The following is a 17,772-nucleotide window of genomic DNA, read 5'->3' on the forward strand; positions in this document are numbered from 1 at the left end:
TCTGTATAAGTTAGAACTCGACCGTAAACCGTGGGCTGATACGGTTATCGCTCTCACCGCCCTCAGTTCTTTTGTTTGGTCAACCCCGAGTTTCAAGTCTTCATCACTCCTCTTTGATAGCTGATCTTTGACCTTTGATATTTGACCACTGTCAAAATACCAGGCATCCAACCTCTACATGACCTGGTTTGACTACCGTGATACCCCAATGCCAGGCCTTTCGCCCGACACCGACTCGATAACGGCAACATGGAAGAAGCGCAAGCGGGACCATGAAGAGACAGTGACTCTAGCTCGTCCGTAAGTCAGACCATAGCTCTCTCACTTCTGGATCAGTTGACCTAACAAGTATACAGAACAACCTTCACCCCAGCCGCCTTTCGAGTAGACCGCCCCGAATTCGACGGCTGCTCACATCCTCTATCACGACACCCCGAGGGGGCTGACATTTCCTTCCGACCACGCTGCCTCCCACGCAAGCGGAGAAACGTCCAGAGTCCCTACCTGAGTCTCCAACATCAACAACAATCAACACATCTCTCCCCAAACGTCTACGCCCCCAACATCGACCCCTACTCGCCCCCAGTCTCACCGCGGACCCTCGTCCCCCTCAAATACCCAGGCCAGACTCAAGCCTCTGCATCCCCGTCCGCCCTACGCCCCTGTCACATCTGCCACCGACGCCCAACAACTAGACAGGTTCTCGACGCCTACGCAGACTGCGACCTGTGCCACGAGCGGGCATGTTTCATCTGTCTCCGACAATGCGATACCGTCAATTGCGGAGGAACCTTTGGTCTGGCGGATGGCATGCACGATGCAGATATCAACAGTTTAAACGGCTACGACGCCGGCGGGGAGGCTCCATCCCGTCGTAAAATCTGCTCCAGCTGTGCGGTCGAGGACGTCACGGAAACTGGCGCCGAGATTGTTCGCTGTCTCGATTGCATGCGGGAACAGTCCCGTTCACATGCTGCCTGGTCTGCTCGGAGTATTCCTTCTGCGTGGACTTTGGACGATTTGAGACATGAGGATATGACGGGATGATACTTGATCTCCGTCGACGGACCGAAAACGACAAAAACGACAAAAACGACTATATGATAATCACTTACTTTCCCCTTCATCACTTCTTGGGGCTTTTTTTCTGCTACTTTTGATTGCGACTATTTGGAGTTGGACGATTGGACTGGACCCGGCGGTGGATTATTGGGTCTCTTATTTATGTGAACTTGGGCATGGCGAACTGATTTGATTTGACTGGTTTTCAGACATGGCATAGTGATACCAGAACCAGAATTGACTATATAATGATTATCAGATATCTAAGTAATGGGGAGGCAGAGAGTGTAGATAGAACAGAATTTGGGCTATGCAGGTAAATTGTTCTATTCTTGATGCAATGCATATTAGAGAAGAGGGTATAACCAAAAGAAAAAGAAAAAGAAAAGAACATGCAAATCTCCTCACTCAATTACTCAACTCCAAGATCAGGTCAAAAACATCTAACCTACCGACCAAATCTCATCTGCGCGCCGGCAAAGTGCCACAGTCCACGCATATACCCCTGGTACTCAACAGCCTCACCATCGCCATTCAGTCCATGACTCCGATTCCCAGTACAGTACATCTCCGTCAGACGAATCTGCCAAGGCGGGTACCCATCCAGCTTAAGGAACGGGCCAAAAACAAGTAACAGGTCCGGCTCGGGCTTCAAAACAGTCTCACTGAACGCCGGATCAGCCGCCAATGGCTGAGTGGTGATCTCGCTGATCTCAGCGTCGACCAATTCGGGCGTGATATCGTCTGGCGAGAGCTTTCCGTTCTGGGACATCTCGGCTAGGGTCTTGGTAAGGTCGACTAGGGTTTCGCGGCCGTCTGTAGAGGATAGGAGGAGGATGGTGAGGGAGCCGGTTTCGCTATCTGGAGAGGCGGGTTTGCCGTGGACTGGGTGGTGGGGGGCGTAGAGCTGGAGGCTTGGTTGTTGAGAGGGTGTGCCGTAGTAGGAGGCCAGTTTGGTGACTATTATTTGGTGGAGGGCTGGGAGGCAGGATTTGAGGACGCCTGGAGGAGTCAGTATACATGTTTCAACGACCATCGGCAGGACATCAGGGATGTCGTGTTGACTCTTCCTGCTTCTTACCGGTCTTTTCGTAAATGCTCAACTGGGGAATGCCAGCGCAAGAACTCCAAGCAGCCAGCTCGGCCACCTCATCCATCAGAACAGCCAACGCATCATCTTCCTTGCGCAGGGTCAGGATCGTGCTCAGGTGCTGCGGCAAGCGCTTCAATCCTCGGACGTCCTTGCGGATCAGTTCCGGGGTGCGGTGGTGGTGGTAGACGATGGCGAAAATGCGATCCACGACAGCATGGTAGGCCTGCAGCAAGCGCACGATGATGCCAAAGATGATATGCGTCACGGCATAGACGATACGATGTAGCTGAGACTTGAGAAAGGAGCGGAGGGGCTTCTTGCGCGTCTTGCGACGCTCCGAGGTTGCGGTCGAGGCTCTGGATCGGGTGGGCAGCTCGGCGGGATTGGGGAGGTAAGAATTTAGGAGTTGTTCGCGGTCTGCTTTGCTCAATTTGGGTCCTCGTTGCCGGAGCTCATCTCTCAGGAGATTGCGGTCTCGTTGGGAGACCATCTTTTGGGAGGTTTGGGCGGTTTAGAAGGGTTGGGAGGTGAGGTTTGGGAGTGGGGAGAGAGTAGAATGTTGAGTGTGCACAACTATACAGTATGCGGTCTGCCCGCTATTCACAACTGGTCCAATTGGGATTGAAAGGAAAGATGGGCTAAAAGACTGCAGAGGCTGTCAAGGTATAAATATGAGGTTATTGTCTTCGATCTTGCCAGTTGTTCAGAACGGCTGCCTAAAGACTGGGCAGTGAATAGTATATCTAACTTGGATATACATTTTATACCTATAATTTATTAAGTATTCGAAGAATATCCTCAGAATTCACAATTAAATCAAGAGAAACTACAATGTTCATACAATCCAAAATCAGTCCAGCTAAAGCCATCGTGTAGTTATTCATCGTTGCGGCTCCTATAACTTGGCATCTTCCTCCCCTCTCTTCCCCGGATTCCTTTACAATTTCTTGATCGCAGACAACCCATGTCTGTCTATCATCATGATGGACAATGCATCCGTCTATACTACGAACCCGCGCACCGTGTTCCCCCAAGGGCCGAGCTTCACTCTCGAGGACTTCTCCAGTCGTGACTTCATTGTCAAGGAGTTCATTGAAGCTCTCTCCGACACAGCAATCTCGACTCGTCGCTCGGTAGCTGGAACAGCCGGCGCCAATCAACCCTTCGATCCGAAGCCCCTCATCCGCGCATTCGAGGGCGCCCAGCGACGCCTGGGTGAGCTCTCCGGGGACCTCGAGATCCGGGAGAATGAACTGTCCGCCGCAGTCCGACGCGCCGAAGCGCAGCATTCCCAGAACCTGACGACCTTGGGCAAGAAGCTCCGCCATACAATTGAATCATTCCAACAACTCGACACGTCGCTCAATGGTGGTGGACTTGAGAATGCGGGAGGAACAGGGAACATGGCCGTGGAGACCGGAAAACGACTGGAAGAGCTGGACCGACAGCGTCGACGGGCTTTAGATGCTCATTTCCTCATCGAATGCTGGGACGGCGTGTCCAACCGCGGCGAGATCTCACTGCTGGAGAACCTGCGACGGTCTGGTACCGGCGAGGCCGCGGTGCGTTCGGCACATATCGCGCGACAGCTATTGCGCATCAGTCAACGATTGGACCCGCAGAGCTGGCAGGAACATCCGGCCCGGGCAAAGGGAAGCTACGGGGGAAGTTCCTCGTCGGAGGACCTGAGCGAGAGCAGTACCCCGCGGCGGAACACAAGGGAGATTATTGAGAAGTTCTCGGAGACGCTGGAGAAGGATCTGCTGAAGCAGTTTGATGATTTCTACCGCAAGGCCAACTTCGATGGAATGAAGGATTGTGCGACTGTGCTGCAGGATTTCAATGGTGGTGCGAGTGTCATTGCGCTGTTTGTGAATCAGCATCAGTTCTTCATTGACCGCAGTCAGCTGGTCACTGAAGAAGTTGGGGGTGATCCGGAGTCCTGGGAGAAATTGGCAGACCCCGATGCCGAGCTCCCTGGTGTCGAGTCCAGTCTGCAGTCATTGATCGATGAGGTCAAGGTCGTGGTGCAGGAAGAGTCTGCCATTATCAAGAGAGCATTCCCTTACCACGATCAGGTCCTGGGCAAGTTCTTACAGCGCGTGTTCCAACAATCGATCCAGCAACGCCTTGAAATGGTCTTGGAGAAGGCCAGCGGCGCATCATCCCTCGCCTTCCTGCGTTGTCTACAGAGTTCACGTGGCTATATCAGTGCATTGATCGAAGACTTGAAAGCGCATGGGCTGACTGAGCACCCGGATCCTGTCTCGTCGCAGATTGCAGTTCTGCTGGACCAGCAGTTGGAAGAATTATTTGTTCCCTATTTCGTTGGATCTTCATACATTGAACGCGAGAAGCGGACTTTGGAAGAACTCCTCAACTCTCTGCTGTTCAGATTTACGTCTTATCATGCCCGGCGCAAGAAGGCGGCAACTACTTTTATGGCCTCGCTCTCCCGAGCGGGAACGGAGCTTCTTTCGGCCACCAGAGACGCATTCATCAATCGCTTGGATTCGCCTGAGGTCTCACCCACCCAGCGAAGAGTGCTGCTCCACATTGCCAAGTTAAATGATCTACCGGAGGCCGTACGGTTGACGGAAATCAAGCTAACAGAGGAAGACGGGCAGCCGAATCTCAGCGATGCAAAGCGAATGTTGAAGTGGCTGGCTGAAGCTGTGGGTCGAGGCCTGGAGCTCAGTGTCAACAGTGACACGCCCAAAGATGTGTCTGCGTTGTTGAACCTCCTGCTTGTCACCATGGGTGACGGATACGTCGACGTCTGCCTAGATGCCGCGCTGGAGGCAGCCACAGCACAGGAGTCGGGCAAGGCAGAGCCGGACTTTACATACCTTCTCTCCGTCCGCACAACTATCAGTATCACTACTCTCATGGTAATGTGCGTGCATGCCGTTCTCCTTCCCTTGTCCACCGGCAGCATCACCACGCGCCGGGATATGGAGAAACGGACCAACCAGACCACGTCACGCATTGAAGACAAGGTCAACACCATCGAACAGAAGACCATCGATGCCACATTCGCCTGGGTCAGCAGGCTCCTATCCGGACAAAAGAAGAATGACTTCCGTCCCAGGGAAAGCGATAATGCTGCATGGCTCGAGATGTTACAAACTCCGGTGAGTTCCTGCTCCATCATAACCCCTCTTACTCCGACTAACACCCCATAGACCTGCGCATCAATCTGTGCATTCCTCACCCGCCTCCACAACATCGCCCGGACATCTCTCCCCTCTAGTGGAGCCAATATCCGCCAAGTCCTCACCGAGATCGCTCTCGGCATCCGTGGTCTCCTTCTAGAGCACTTCAAACGGTTCTCCATCAGTGGCCCCGGTGGTCTCATGGTCACCAAGGACATGACACAGTACACCGACCTTCTCAAGTCCTGGGATATCGAAGAAGAGACCAAGGGCCCGGGTGGCGCGCTGGACGTGCTACTGGAAGTGGGCAGTCTGTTCGTAATCGGCGTCGAGGCATTGCGTGAGCGCATCCGCGGTGGTGCTGCTAGCGGCACGACTGGTGGGCCAGGTGCTGCTGGCCGGGGCTCTGGTCCTAACCAGGAGGGCAAGTTGAGTGTGCAGGACGTGCGGGCTTATGTTTCGCGTCGCGAAGACTCGAATACTTTTGCTATGCAGTCGGTTCTTAATGCCCTGTGAGGCTGTCTTATACCCTGTGTTTCTTTTTTTTTGTTCTTTCTAGTTTGGAGCGGGCTATTTGATCAGGGGATAGGAATATAGACTGGCGTCATGAGACTGAATACATGGGATAAGTTAATTGACTCTTGACACACGAACTAAACTGGAAGTCTTCTCTCCCTTCTCTGAATCTATATCCTAGTCCTCCGTACAAGATTACACACCATCCCATCTTGCTGCACAAACCATACATCCCTCGTCCTGCATCCCTCCAAGCCACACAACCGAATATCGAATTCCCGTAATACCTGCAGCACAATCTTATACATCTCAATCAACGAGATATTCCTCCCAACGCAAGTCCGCGCCCCAGCCCCAAAAGTAAGAACCCTCTACTCCATCTCCCTCAGCTTCTCCGACAGACTATCCACCCACCGCTCCGGGATAAACGACCCTGCATCATAAAACACCCGACTATCCCTATTCACCACCCAAGCATTGATCCCAACAGTCGTTCCCGCCGGAATGAAGAATGAACTTCCCACAGATCGTCACGTCCGGCATCGACACCTCCCCGCGGATGAAGCCTCAACGCCTCTTTAAGAACAGCACCCAAGTATGAAAGCTGAGCCAGGGATTCCCGATAGGAAATAGGATTGCCGTCGATGCCATGGCCTGCATGGAGGAAGCCTGGCTTTTTGGCGAATGTGAGAAAGCCGATGACGTCGAATGCGTAGTATTGAAGCCAGATGGCGAGGTTGAGTGGGGTTTGGCGGCTGGCGAACTGGGTGAGTTGGGAGATGAAGATGGATGTGGTGGAGTCGACTGCGGGTTCTAGGTCTAGGAGGGAGGTGAGAAGAGGTTCGTTTGGGGCTTTTTGTTCCAGGATATTGACTGTAGAGGGAAGAATGCTGTCTATTTGCTGTTGTTATCTTTTGTTCTTTGGGGTTGGATATATAGATGGTGTGCATACTTTGGTGAATCCTTTGGTTAGACCATAGATGATGGGAATGGCACTGGGGTCGCCGACTGAAATGTGATTTGGGCTAATGCGAACTAATGATTCATGTTCACGGTGGAGGTGGAATTCTCCATGGTGATGGTCTTCTTTCCAGACGCTATGGAGTTTCCAAAGACGCGAATACTTGGTTAGGGTTGGGTTAGGGATATCTCGAAGGCCGAGTTTATATTGGTTGGTTAATAGTCGAAGAGCGAGAAGTGAGAAGTGCTAGGATTGCATAGGCTGAGTATTATTTAAGACTGGTTATCTCTTTTTGGCTTAATTATTGTGGAAATGCATCCCAGTCTCAGCCTTTAGATCGAAGTCAGTATTATCAAGGGCGTTTTGGTTCTTTGATATTCAACCAGGAGGTTGGGCGGCCAAAGCGTGTTACAAACGATCGACTTGACATTTGCTATCTTTAGGCGTTATAACTAGCCAGGTTGAATATTCATTCATTTTGGAACGCAGAGACCAATTACAGTCCGTCGATTTGAGAGTCTGCGTAAAAGTGGATGCCCTCGCTATACGTGGGTGGAGACATGGACATATACACGAGACACAAGATAGACAATTACATGGAGGGGTTCAGGTTGGTTATATGGTATGATAGTGATTCTGATTTCAAGACCTGTGCTAGTCTCGATTTCTACATCTAGTATTGAGGACCTGTATTATAGAGCACGAAGCCGATGATAGCTTGATATGCTGTTTCGATGCACAGGCTGCAAGGTGGCAAGAAGTGGCCTTGCGTTATTCTTGGGCCATAACTATTTAAGAGATCACAGGCCAGAATGGCCGAATCGAGAGGATTCTTCGGGCGACTTGAACGCATTAGGGAAATCAAAACCCTGTAGGTACCCGAGCCAATTGGATTCTTGAAGAGATTCCAAATCGGATGAACCAACTCGCGGTAACAGGGAACAGGTAAGATACGCCACCAGCGAGCAGCGGTTCCTGATCTCATTGGCTGCCAGTAGATCGCGACGGGAGCTTAACGGGAGTTTGGGTTTCTGCCGCATTTGGAAGTTTCCCATCGTTTCCTTGAAAATAGCCCAGAAGAAGAACATGGGAGAGGTTTAAATACGCTTTCCGGGCAAGCGAAGGGTTCACGGTTCTTGAACTTCAACGGGTCCAATATCAGTCCAATCCATGCCCGAATAACCAACCGTGAGCGGGGCCGTGGACACCTTAACGCAGTTAAGCAGTCAAGCAGTTAAGCTCCCCGTGGACCCCAGAGATGGACTAAAAGCATAAACACGAGGAGTTCGTGTTCTTCGCAACTTCACTTGGGAACAGCCGCGAACTCAATCACACGCGTGAGATCATATGGTCATGAGCCAATCTGGGGAAGGTCTGGACTGTTGTCGTCCTTGAGCAGGAAATGGATGAAGCTCGTATGAGCTTGGCTGTTATCATAGATGACGTCTCGAGCTGCCCTGGCGTCTCAAGCACAAAAAGGCGTCCATTGCCCACCGCATCACGGGTCAGTTTCGGCTATTGCGACACCGTCAATATACAAGACCAAGAACAAGACCAAAGAACAGAATGAAGGGATGCCTGGTCCTGCTCGGCCTACTGGCTGCAACCTCCCCCGCGACTGCGGCCCTGATATCCTTCAAAAACGGGGCTCTGACAAAGACAAACCGCAACTGTGACGGCTCGGTGATTGGATCACCACAGACACAGACCTTTGGCACCGTCGAACTGAGCCGAGTTGGGAATCAACTGGTCGCCGTGCCGGTCCTGTTAGGAGGAACCCCGAACAAATCCTTCAATGTCCGCCTCATTCAGCTGAACGCTGGAGGAGCCCTCAATTGCGGAACCTGTGCCAGTGGCGGCGGAACCTTGAACACCAACAATGCCGGCATTGGAAACGGCTATGTGCAACAAACGATATTGCCAGGCGCGACTTCGGCGTGGGTGGACCTGAATCAAAAGGATAACTGTGATAACTTTTATGATATTGCCCCGCTGCCACTGACTTGAGATGTTGGGGGTGAGAGAGGACTTTGTTGAACGTGGAACAGCTTTGTGTCGGTTGACCCGCGGATGTCTTGGTGGATGATATCTTTCATGGAGATCTTTGCAATGTCCTGCAGTGTTTGGGAACTCGGTTTAGCTCTATTCGATAACCTAAAAAAAAAGTTGAATAGCAAAATGAAAACCGTTGGTGGTGAGAATCAGCACTTCTAGGAGTCGTAGTGATCAATTGGAGCTTGAGTCCTCTATGAACTTGTCATTCACTTGGTTTGATCTAGGTCAGGCGGTAGTGTGGGCGCAGGGCTCGATAATGGTGGTGGTGCGCGATGCCAGGTTGGCTGTCATTGCGCAATAGTATGATGCGTATTATGACGGTGTGGATCTGCTTCGGTGCTGTATCATTTGAGTCGGACTCAATTGGATGAGACGATTTGCTTTCGTGTGAGCTTGGGACGTGGAGTCGAAACTAGAATCATTAGAATGAAAGGGATGTATCAGAAACTTTGTTCATCAATGTAGGCGATCCTTTTTTAGTATATTGATGCTCAATGATTATTACTCCGAGGCATAAGACGTGCAGATTCCGGCTCTTGTTCTTGAAGAATTGAATCTCCTTGATATGATGTAGTCAAGACGCAGAATATAAGTTAATGCAGTAGCCATTTTTAGTTATTAAGTCAATCAAACTAGCTTTTAATTGGTTTCTTGAAAAAGCTTGTCTTTTGCAAAGAGTTATACAAATGTTCTTCTCGTCCATTAGCGTAGCCTATTGATATCGAGAGACTATAGACAATTTTGAGCACATTTCGCTCCTGACTATAACCAAGCACAGAGCCTTACCCATATAACTTCCCAACGCCAGGGGAATCAATTGGACCTTCTGCACCAGAATCAATCAATCCACATAAGTAATTCGCCTCTCGGTACTATACCGAGGCTCTGTCAATCTTGTTTTGATCTTTCCCCTTGAGAAAAATCCTCACTCCCCACTGTAGAGTAGACTGACCATGGAACAAAGCCCACGAAATCCGGTCAAGGGTCACATCCGAGCACCAAATGTCTTGCCTTGGCTCCGAGGAAAAATGGTCAAAGAATGCCGGAATGCAAGACTACCGACCCACCAGTCTGCCCTTCCACCTGAATTTGAGCTCAGTACCACGGAACCGAAAGCCCGTGGGCTCGTTTATATTGCATTGCAATCTAAAATCAGGTTTTGCTCGTCAATAAACAAGGCTGTCAGCTTTTACACTGTACATGCATGGCCTTGCATCACTGCCGGTCCATATAGTACTGTACCTGCTGCCTGCCCTCCATTGTCTAGGCTTTCACCCCGGAGTTCCATAGAGCCGGAAGACCGATCATTTCCAACCGAGACCGAGAAGTGGATATTTAAAATGAAAACAACATTGAATCTGAACTTGGGCAAAGAATCAACAGCTCATTTCATTCTGCAGCCACATTTTCAGAAACCGGCAGTTGCGGCAGGCGTTGAGGCGTCCGGCCCGAAAGCTTAAACTTGGAGTTTTTCTTCCAACCAGACATTTCAGGGGGAAGTCAGCATGAGTTTAGATTTAAAACATCATATTGTATACAATAAATATATACAGTAGTATAATGTACACCTCCGAGCACCTATCCTAGATCGTAGATTCATACAAAGGCCGGTAGTCGCTTCGCGGCTCGGGTCCCGCCATTACGTCGGCCCCCTACGACATCAAGCTATGGCCAGCGTCGACTGCCATGCACCTACTTTTAGCTCAGTTGGATCAGGTAATGGCAATGTCGATCAGCGGACCAGATCTTTCGGGTTGCTTTTCCGCGCGCCCAACCACTGGTCCATAAGGCTGCGTTCGATTTTTCTCACAAGTACCCACTGCGAATCCAAGTGCGTGCAGTAGTGTGAGTCCATGCAATTGCGTAAAATCTCATGAACTCACACCGACTGGAGAATATGAGTTATCCTGTCGGGCATCGATGTTTTTATCATTTAGAACGGTTCAATGCGTCTCGTCGTATCTAGAGCACCTCAGAAGCAAGTGGATCCGAGTGACTCAGCCAGTCCGTGGTAGCCGAACATAATCAATGTCTGTCCGGTGGTTTTCATGGGGACTATTCTTAGGGTCTCCATACACAGCATACTGTACCTTTATGTTTCTTGCGCTAGTCGTATCTAGAAGGCAGTATGCTGGCCCCCCGATCAGAGCCAGGCTGTGGACCCCAATGAGTGAGGCAGACTGCCCCCACTGTCCAAGGAAACGCTAGCCCCAGGTACGCTCTGTAGTAACTAACTATATCGTGCGAGGTGAAGTCTGCAGGAACCGTGGTTTTGTAACTCGGTAAGGGTATTCGATCAAGACCATGGGACTATCCAGTTTCTGGGACGACTCAGGGTCTGTGCCTGGTTCCTGACCCTAATTTTGGTCCGTTCTGGACTGGAGCTCTAGAGGCTCATCTGTTCCTCTTCCTCGGCCCCATCTCTAAACCTAACCTTGAGAATAAATGGGGCGATGGACTAGGAAGCCGGTCCATGGCCCACAGGCTGAGGCAAGAGATTTACTCCGGAGAGGGCTTGACGGGTTGGAATAAAGGATGTAGATGCCCTGGGCCCTGGGCCTGGCCGAGATCATTACCATTTGACGAGGTGCCCTCGCAGTACCGTCCGTTCCTTGAGGTTATTATTCCTTTATTCATGTTACCCGGCATTAACTTATAGCGGGCACTTTAATATATCTTTCCAATGGCTGAGCAAAAGAGCCAGAGAAGCTCTATCGTGGAAGATGTCTTCATCCCGAAAGAACTGCTCACCACCGCCAGATTCAATTCGCCTTGGGAATTGGCTCGATGGGAACAGTCTCTCCCCGACAACAACCGTATTTCATATCCCACACCAAGTCGGACCAGCGCCAGTCGTCCTCTCAGTCTATCCGCTCTACGATCTGTAGCAAGACCACGATCTGCAATTCGTCCCCGTGGACGCAGTGATCCCCCGGCCTTTCAGGGTATTTATAAACAATTATCCAATCTATAAATTACCACCATCTAACTGTTCTTAGAGGGTCTATTTGATTACTTTGATAAACCGGCCTTCGAGCCCGCAACCCCAATCCTCGAAACCGAGGCAGTCTCACCACCTCCAAGTGCAAAGCTGAGCCCTCAGCCACTCAGCAGGGCCAGCTCTCAATCGAAATCCAGTGGCGACAGCAGTCTACAGGAGGTTTATGAAAAGGCCAAATTAAGAGGCATCGCTATCCAACGCAAACACTGGGTCCGGCTCTTATTCGAATGGAGCATCTATGTGCTCCTCGTGCTGTTCGTCTATTTCGTTCTAGTTGGTATGCCTCTATGGCGGGGTGCAGTGTGGTGGTTATATTGGGTTGTCCAAAACAAATTCGTTATCCAAGGAGGATATGCAATTGTAATTGGCTTGGCCGCACTGTGAGTCGCCTATTTATAAGTTATCGTCGAGTCCCTGCCCTAACCAGTCCCAGATATGCCTTCTGTCCTCTTCTCATTCTATTCGAGAAAGACCCCCAACCGCCCGCCGTCGAAGAACAAGATCTCGAGCGAAACTCCGATAATGTCAAATCCACAGCCCTCCTTATTCCCTGCTATAAATCAGCCACCATCATCGGCCCGACCTTGGACGCCGCCTTGAAAATCTTCCCCAAAGAAAACATCTTCGTCATTGCAAACGGAAACTCCCAAACCCCTCTGGACAATACCGAAGAAATCTGCAAACCATACGGCGTGAACCACCTCTGGGTCCCTATTGGATCGAAAATCGTCGCCCAGTTCGTGGGCTGCTACGCCGCCAAGGATTTTGAGAACGCCGTCCTCATCGACGACGATTGTCTTTTGCCGCCCAATTTCCCAATCGTCAGCGATCGTCTAACCGGACGCGTTCGCTGTATCGGCTATACCATCAAGAGTGTTGGCCCAAACTCTTCCAAGGGAACATACTGCCAGCAGGCGCAAGATCTCGAATATAAAATGTCCGGTCTCCAACGAGACTTTTTTGGAAAATGCGGCAGTGCTACTTTCCCTCATGGCGCTATCTCGCTTTGGAATGTGGAATTCTTGAAAGCTACTTTCCATGAACATCCTGGTTTCTCGGTCTCGGAGGATTGGTTCTTCGGCGATGCATGTCGCCGTCTTGGTGGACGCATTACGATGTGTTCGCAGGTGTTTGTGGAGACTGAAACGCCCTCGTCGGTTTTCATCAGCGGCAGTGGTAGTCGGGGCGGATTCGGCGAGATGACTATCTTCTCGCAGAGATTCAAGCGGTGGAATTTCTTCTTTGTCATTGGTATATATTATGATCTCAAGTATATCTTCACCAGCTGGAAGCTTGGCTGGTGGGAACTCGGTGCGAAGCTTTGCGTGTTCCAAGAGGTGAGTTATGGGATTTCTTTTTTTTTCCCTCGAGACTATATCCTGATCAGCTACTAATATTGCTCAGGTGTACGAAACACTCATCTACCTCCTCGCCCCCTTTGTCCTCCCCATTTCTTTCATTGTGCGCCCTGGTTTCTGCGGTATGCTGTTGGGCGTCACGATCGCCATGTACCTGATCAACACAATCCTCTTCAACGAAATTCACCTCCGTCTCAAGAAAGAGCGCATCGACTGGAAGGTCTTGTTCTTCTACTACACTTTCTATAAGATCGCCTTGACGTTCATCAATGTCTTCAGCTGCTACTGGTCTCTCTACAAGTATGCTCGATACTTTGCCCAGCGCCACCCAAAGGTTATCGAAGATCGACAGGCTGTAGAGGTTCTTCTCAGTCTTGAGCAGGATAGTCGACGCTCCTCGATGGATGATGATGTCATTCCGCTTGATACGCAGGCTGGAGAGGTTGGACGGGGATTGGGGCGGAAGTTGACCTTGACGAAGGTGCAGGCTGGGAAGAAGCCTGCCCGTCCTCAATCTCAATCTCAGTCTCAACCTCAATCTCGGGATGGGGAGAAAGCCGCCGCTGCCCAAGATGGCTGGATATAGATATAGATCTTGCATGATTGGCGTTTATATATAGACCATAGCATTTACCTAATGACTCTGCATGTTTTATCTTTACTTTCCATATTTTCTATACTTTCGAGGCGATAGAAGGTCACAAGATATTCCGTTCTTACTATTGGTTCGGCATCTATTGGTTCGGCATCTGATGCATGGTTGGGAACTTTATCTTTCAGCAAAGTCGCGTGGTCATCGTTCTCGGTATAAACGTTATCCATTCGCGGCATTGTTGCGCCTCGTTTGCCCTCGCTTACAGCACTTGACTGTAGATATGCACTGTACTTGTTTGCTGTACAATATGCACGATAAGTCACACGCTCATGATAAGCCGAGTTCCGCAAACATGATCGAGCTGTACAGTACAGGGTTGTTTCACTTGATATTCAGTTCGTTGTGTCGCAGATATGTTCAAAGACAGGCTGGGTTCAATCCGGCTCGGAACCGAGCGCCATGTAACAGTAGGATCTACCTTTACATCATCTCCTCATCGGCATCATGGTCGAAACCTGGGGCTCTGCTACCCCTGGGGATGTGGATCTTCCTTCAAATGTAGGAAACTCGATTGGTCACAGCAATCGGGTTCTGTCAGGTTGGGCAGCGTTGGTGGCAGATATGCCTGAGTATGTCGCGGGTTTTCCAATAGTGTGTTATCAATATGAAGCTCAGTTGTTCAAAGTGGCGGGTTCTAAAGGTGCGGCGGGTTCGATGTCTGTTCTTGGGGGATTGACCCGCTTGGCGTGGGGGTTTGGTTGCCAGATCGGAACTATAGAGGTCAGGTGATCGGATTGCAAGCAGTTGGATATCAAATGGACAAACGTATAAGTTGATCGGAATTGCATTGTTCTATGGCTCACTCTTCTTTGGAACTCATCATGGCTACCTCAATGATGCACTATCTCGGCTTCGGCAAGGATGCTCCTGTCGCTAAGGAGCCTGCGAAAGAGACTCCCATTCGGGCGTTACCTGCTTCGTGGTATACTTCTCCCGAGATGTATGAATTGGAACGCCGTGCGATCTTCTCCAAGAGATGGCTCTTCCTCACCCACAGCATGCGAGTCAAGAACACGGGTGACTGGCTTCGATATGAGATCGCGGGTTATGACTTTATCATCACTCGGGACCGACAGGGCAACGTCAATGCATTCCATAATGTTTGCAGACACCGTGCCTATCCTGTCATTGAAAAAGAGGGCTCGGGCAATTCCAAGATCATCTCCTGCAGATACCATGGCTGGTCCTATGGACTGAATGGCAAACTAGCCAAAGCCCCCGGATATCAGGAACTAGATGGGTTTGACAAGGACAAGAACAATCTGTTTGGAATCCATGTCAAGGTTGATGTCAATGGCTTTATCTGGGTCAATCTGGATGCAAATGAAACCCCGGAGGTTTCATGGGAAGATCACTTCCGCGACGTCGACAAGCAGGACCGTTACAAGGCCTACGACTTTAACAACTACGATCTGGACCACGACTATGAGCTAGAAGGCCACTACAATTGGAAGATTCTGGCTGATAACTTCAATGAATGCTACCACTGCCCAACGACACATGCCGACATTCCTGCTTTCCTCAACCTCGAGTCTTTCGACAGTGACCTCAAGGATGGACACATTCAGCACCATTGCGAGTCTACGGACGAGCAAAAGGCCAAGGGTCTTTATACTGCCAGCACCTATTACTTCCCCATGTCTGCCATGGTCGTTTCGTAAGTTGCCCAGAACAGAGATATGACATGCAACCAAAATTCTAATATATAATATATATACAGACCACATTTCATCATGGTCCAGAAATTCCTACCAAAGAGCCACGACAACTCCAAGATGGCCTATGAGATCTACCGCAACAGAAACTCATCCGAGGAAGATTTCCGACTGATCAGTGACATGTACGCCCGCGTAATGGGCGAAGACAAAGTCCTCTGCAACAATGCCCAAAGGAACCTCGACCGAGGTGTCTTCACCAACGGCCAGCTCCATCCGAAATACGAAAAGGCACCGCTTTTCTTCCAAAGCACAGTCCGAGATGTAGTCACGGAGCACTTTGAGCGTGAGAAGAAGGTGGGGAGAGAGATCTGGCCGGCGAAGGCTAAAGTGCCTTGTGACACGGACGTGAGTGACAAGGACGAGGCCATCTGTGCTTCTCTTGCTTGTGGGGCTCAGAAGGAAGTCTTGGCTTGGTGATTTTACTGTAGTTTACATTTGCATTTTGCGTGATTTGGTTATATTGTCATATCGGGATATTCATATTTTATAAACTGGATTTAGCCTATGAAATTGAAGTGGTTTACAAACGACAGTTGTTTGACTATGACTCGATATTTTAGATTTTTGTGCGCTAATAAAAGAACGGACTGGGATATGTTTTTCTTGTATTTACTCGAGGTTTATAAATTATGTGGTGTAGTGGGGAAATCACGAGATTTGTATGATTACTGCCTCAGGCAGTGATGTCCTCAAGGAAAGGATATGGGCAATCTACGACTGTAGAGAAGGATAGACAGTTACAACAATGCCACTCATTTCCTGATTCAAGATTTATGAACATGATGCTCCTTGATATAGCATCCGGTTATCACTGTTAAGACTCATTTGCCTAGAGTTCCTAACCTGACTTGTTGTTGGGTTTTCTTGCCACCATTTGTCGACCCGTCTGTTTTGACCAGACTGCCATCGAGCATCTCCCATTTCAATGGTAAAGAGGTTTGTTTACCTAGGTGGTAGCATGGCCGTTAATACTAAATGGTACGGACTTATACATAATATAATCCCTTTACTTCATCCCAGGTCTTATGGGGTAGTGGTTATCCCTCCGGTTTTTGAGTTTACCCTGTTTAACAGGCCGCTTACCGGCAACCCCGGTTCGAACCCGGGTAGGACCTCTTATATTTATCTTTTTTTTCTTCTTTGTATTTGCTATGCAGCGGTCTGTCTGATTTTTTCATTTTTTGGCAATTGATTGATTAGCTTTGGAAATACATGATTGGCCTTGTCTGAGTTGTGTGGTTAATACCTTGATAACTAGTTAAGTTAAGGGTTGGGGGTCTAGAGAATCAACTTGGTAGTAAATCTAACCCATCAGAATCACCACTAATTAGATAGATCTATCTCTTTGGTGGTTAGTGGAATTACTATAAGCATAGTGCGTGTTTTCTATTTGTTGGTTCCTTCTGAAAACAGCCAACAGCATAGTATAATGTTCCTTCCAATTCTGCGTGTTGATATATATATTGGAACTATCAGATTGAATGTTTCTATCAATGAAACCATTTATCTGGACACCTGCTGTATACATCTTAATTGTGAATACTAAATTGTAAAAAGAAGTAATCAATCGTATCAATGAATGGCACAAAAAGCAACCAACCATTGATGAAACTCATAGGAACAAAAAGACAAGGTCCTGGCCGGGATCGAACCGGCGACCTTCCGGACATGTTCATCCAATAAGTGGAATGGAATCAAAACCGGACGCGGTAACCACTACGCCACAAGACCATGTGATGAGAGAAATTGGCCCATCTGTCGATATACATCTACACTCAATTCTACCCAGAATGCTCAGCCCATTTATTTATCTTGATTTGGTTGCATGCAATCTCCGAGCCTCATGTACGAAATTACCCTTGACCAAGATTCAAATCAATAAAAGGAACCACGCATACCCTGGTCGGTCGATACCCGACCTGGTACGAGGGCTGAAGTGGGACACACCAAGGTCAGATTGTTTCCTGTACGGCGATGTTTTGGGCTCATCGCCTCGCATCGTGTTGCCATTTATGTGAATCAAGCCACCCAAGTGGATTCCAGTGGAGAGAGTACTGTACAGTCAAACGTTGACAGAACGCACAGGGCTTGAAACTGAATCCTGCACAACGGATTGTCATTTGGACCATGGGCTTCCCTGTGGTCCTTTCAGACAACGGTGTCTCTCTTGGATCGTGCATTACTAGTACACCGTATCT

General features: G+C 49.4%; 7 protein-coding genes across 7 annotated transcripts; 5 read left to right on the forward strand and 2 right to left on the reverse strand.

Annotated features, from left to right (window-relative positions):
- Positions 1–178: 178 nt before the first annotated feature.
- On the forward strand, positions 179–1,047 carry N7511_005230 (uncharacterized protein; the record flags this gene model as incomplete). Its single annotated transcript, XM_057127607.1, has 2 exons — positions 179–300; positions 357–1,047. 2 exons carry the CDS (start codon positions 179–181, stop codon positions 1,045–1,047), a joined length of 813 nt encoding a protein of 270 aa, XP_056984124.1.
- Positions 1,048–1,510: 463 nt separating this feature from the next.
- On the reverse strand, positions 1,511–2,645 carry N7511_005231 (ditrans,polycis-polyprenyl diphosphate synthase; the record flags this gene model as incomplete). The annotated part of the gene is made up of 2 exons (XM_057127608.1): positions 1,511–2,064; positions 2,144–2,645. The coding sequence occupies 2 exons, from the start codon at positions 2,643–2,645 to the stop codon at positions 1,511–1,513; spliced, it is 1,056 nt and encodes a 351-aa protein (XP_056984125.1).
- Positions 2,646–3,135: 490 nt separating this feature from the next.
- N7511_005232 (exocyst subunit SEC10) lies at positions 3,136–5,826 on the forward strand (the record flags this gene model as incomplete). Its single annotated transcript, XM_057127609.1, has 2 exons — positions 3,136–5,289; positions 5,341–5,826. 2 exons carry the CDS (start codon positions 3,136–3,138, stop codon positions 5,824–5,826), a joined length of 2,640 nt encoding a protein of 879 aa, XP_056984126.1.
- Positions 5,827–6,289: 463 nt separating this feature from the next.
- On the reverse strand, positions 6,290–7,772 carry N7511_005233 (uncharacterized protein; the record flags this gene model as incomplete). Its single annotated transcript, XM_057127610.1, has 2 exons — positions 6,290–6,720; positions 7,667–7,772. 2 exons carry the CDS (start codon positions 7,770–7,772, stop codon positions 6,290–6,292), a joined length of 537 nt encoding a protein of 178 aa, XP_056984127.1.
- Positions 7,773–8,353: 581 nt separating this feature from the next.
- Positions 8,354–8,794, forward strand: N7511_005234 (uncharacterized protein; the record flags this gene model as incomplete). Its single annotated transcript, XM_057127611.1, has 1 exon — positions 8,354–8,794. The coding sequence occupies one exon, from the start codon at positions 8,354–8,356 to the stop codon at positions 8,792–8,794; it is 441 nt and encodes a 146-aa protein (XP_056984128.1).
- A 2,731-nt stretch (positions 8,795–11,525) lies between these two features.
- On the forward strand, positions 11,526–13,787 carry N7511_005235 (uncharacterized protein; the record flags this gene model as incomplete). Its single annotated transcript, XM_057127612.1, has 4 exons — positions 11,526–11,787; positions 11,842–12,223; positions 12,277–13,180; positions 13,248–13,787. The coding sequence occupies 4 exons, from the start codon at positions 11,526–11,528 to the stop codon at positions 13,785–13,787; spliced, it is 2,088 nt and encodes a 695-aa protein (XP_056984129.1).
- An 890-nt stretch (positions 13,788–14,677) lies between these two features.
- Positions 14,678–15,991, forward strand: N7511_005236 (aromatic ring-hydroxylating oxygenase subunit alpha; the record flags this gene model as incomplete). The annotated part of the gene is made up of 2 exons (XM_057127613.1): positions 14,678–15,513; positions 15,577–15,991. 2 exons carry the CDS (start codon positions 14,678–14,680, stop codon positions 15,989–15,991), a joined length of 1,251 nt encoding a protein of 416 aa, XP_056984130.1.
- Positions 15,992–17,772: the final 1,781 nt, after the last annotated feature.

Source organism: Penicillium nucicola (assembly GCF_028828085.1).
Source record: "Penicillium nucicola strain IBT 29836 chromosome Unknown utg000005l, whole genome shotgun sequence".
In the NCBI taxonomy this organism is placed as follows: domain Eukaryota; kingdom Fungi; phylum Ascomycota; class Eurotiomycetes; order Eurotiales; family Aspergillaceae; genus Penicillium; species Penicillium nucicola.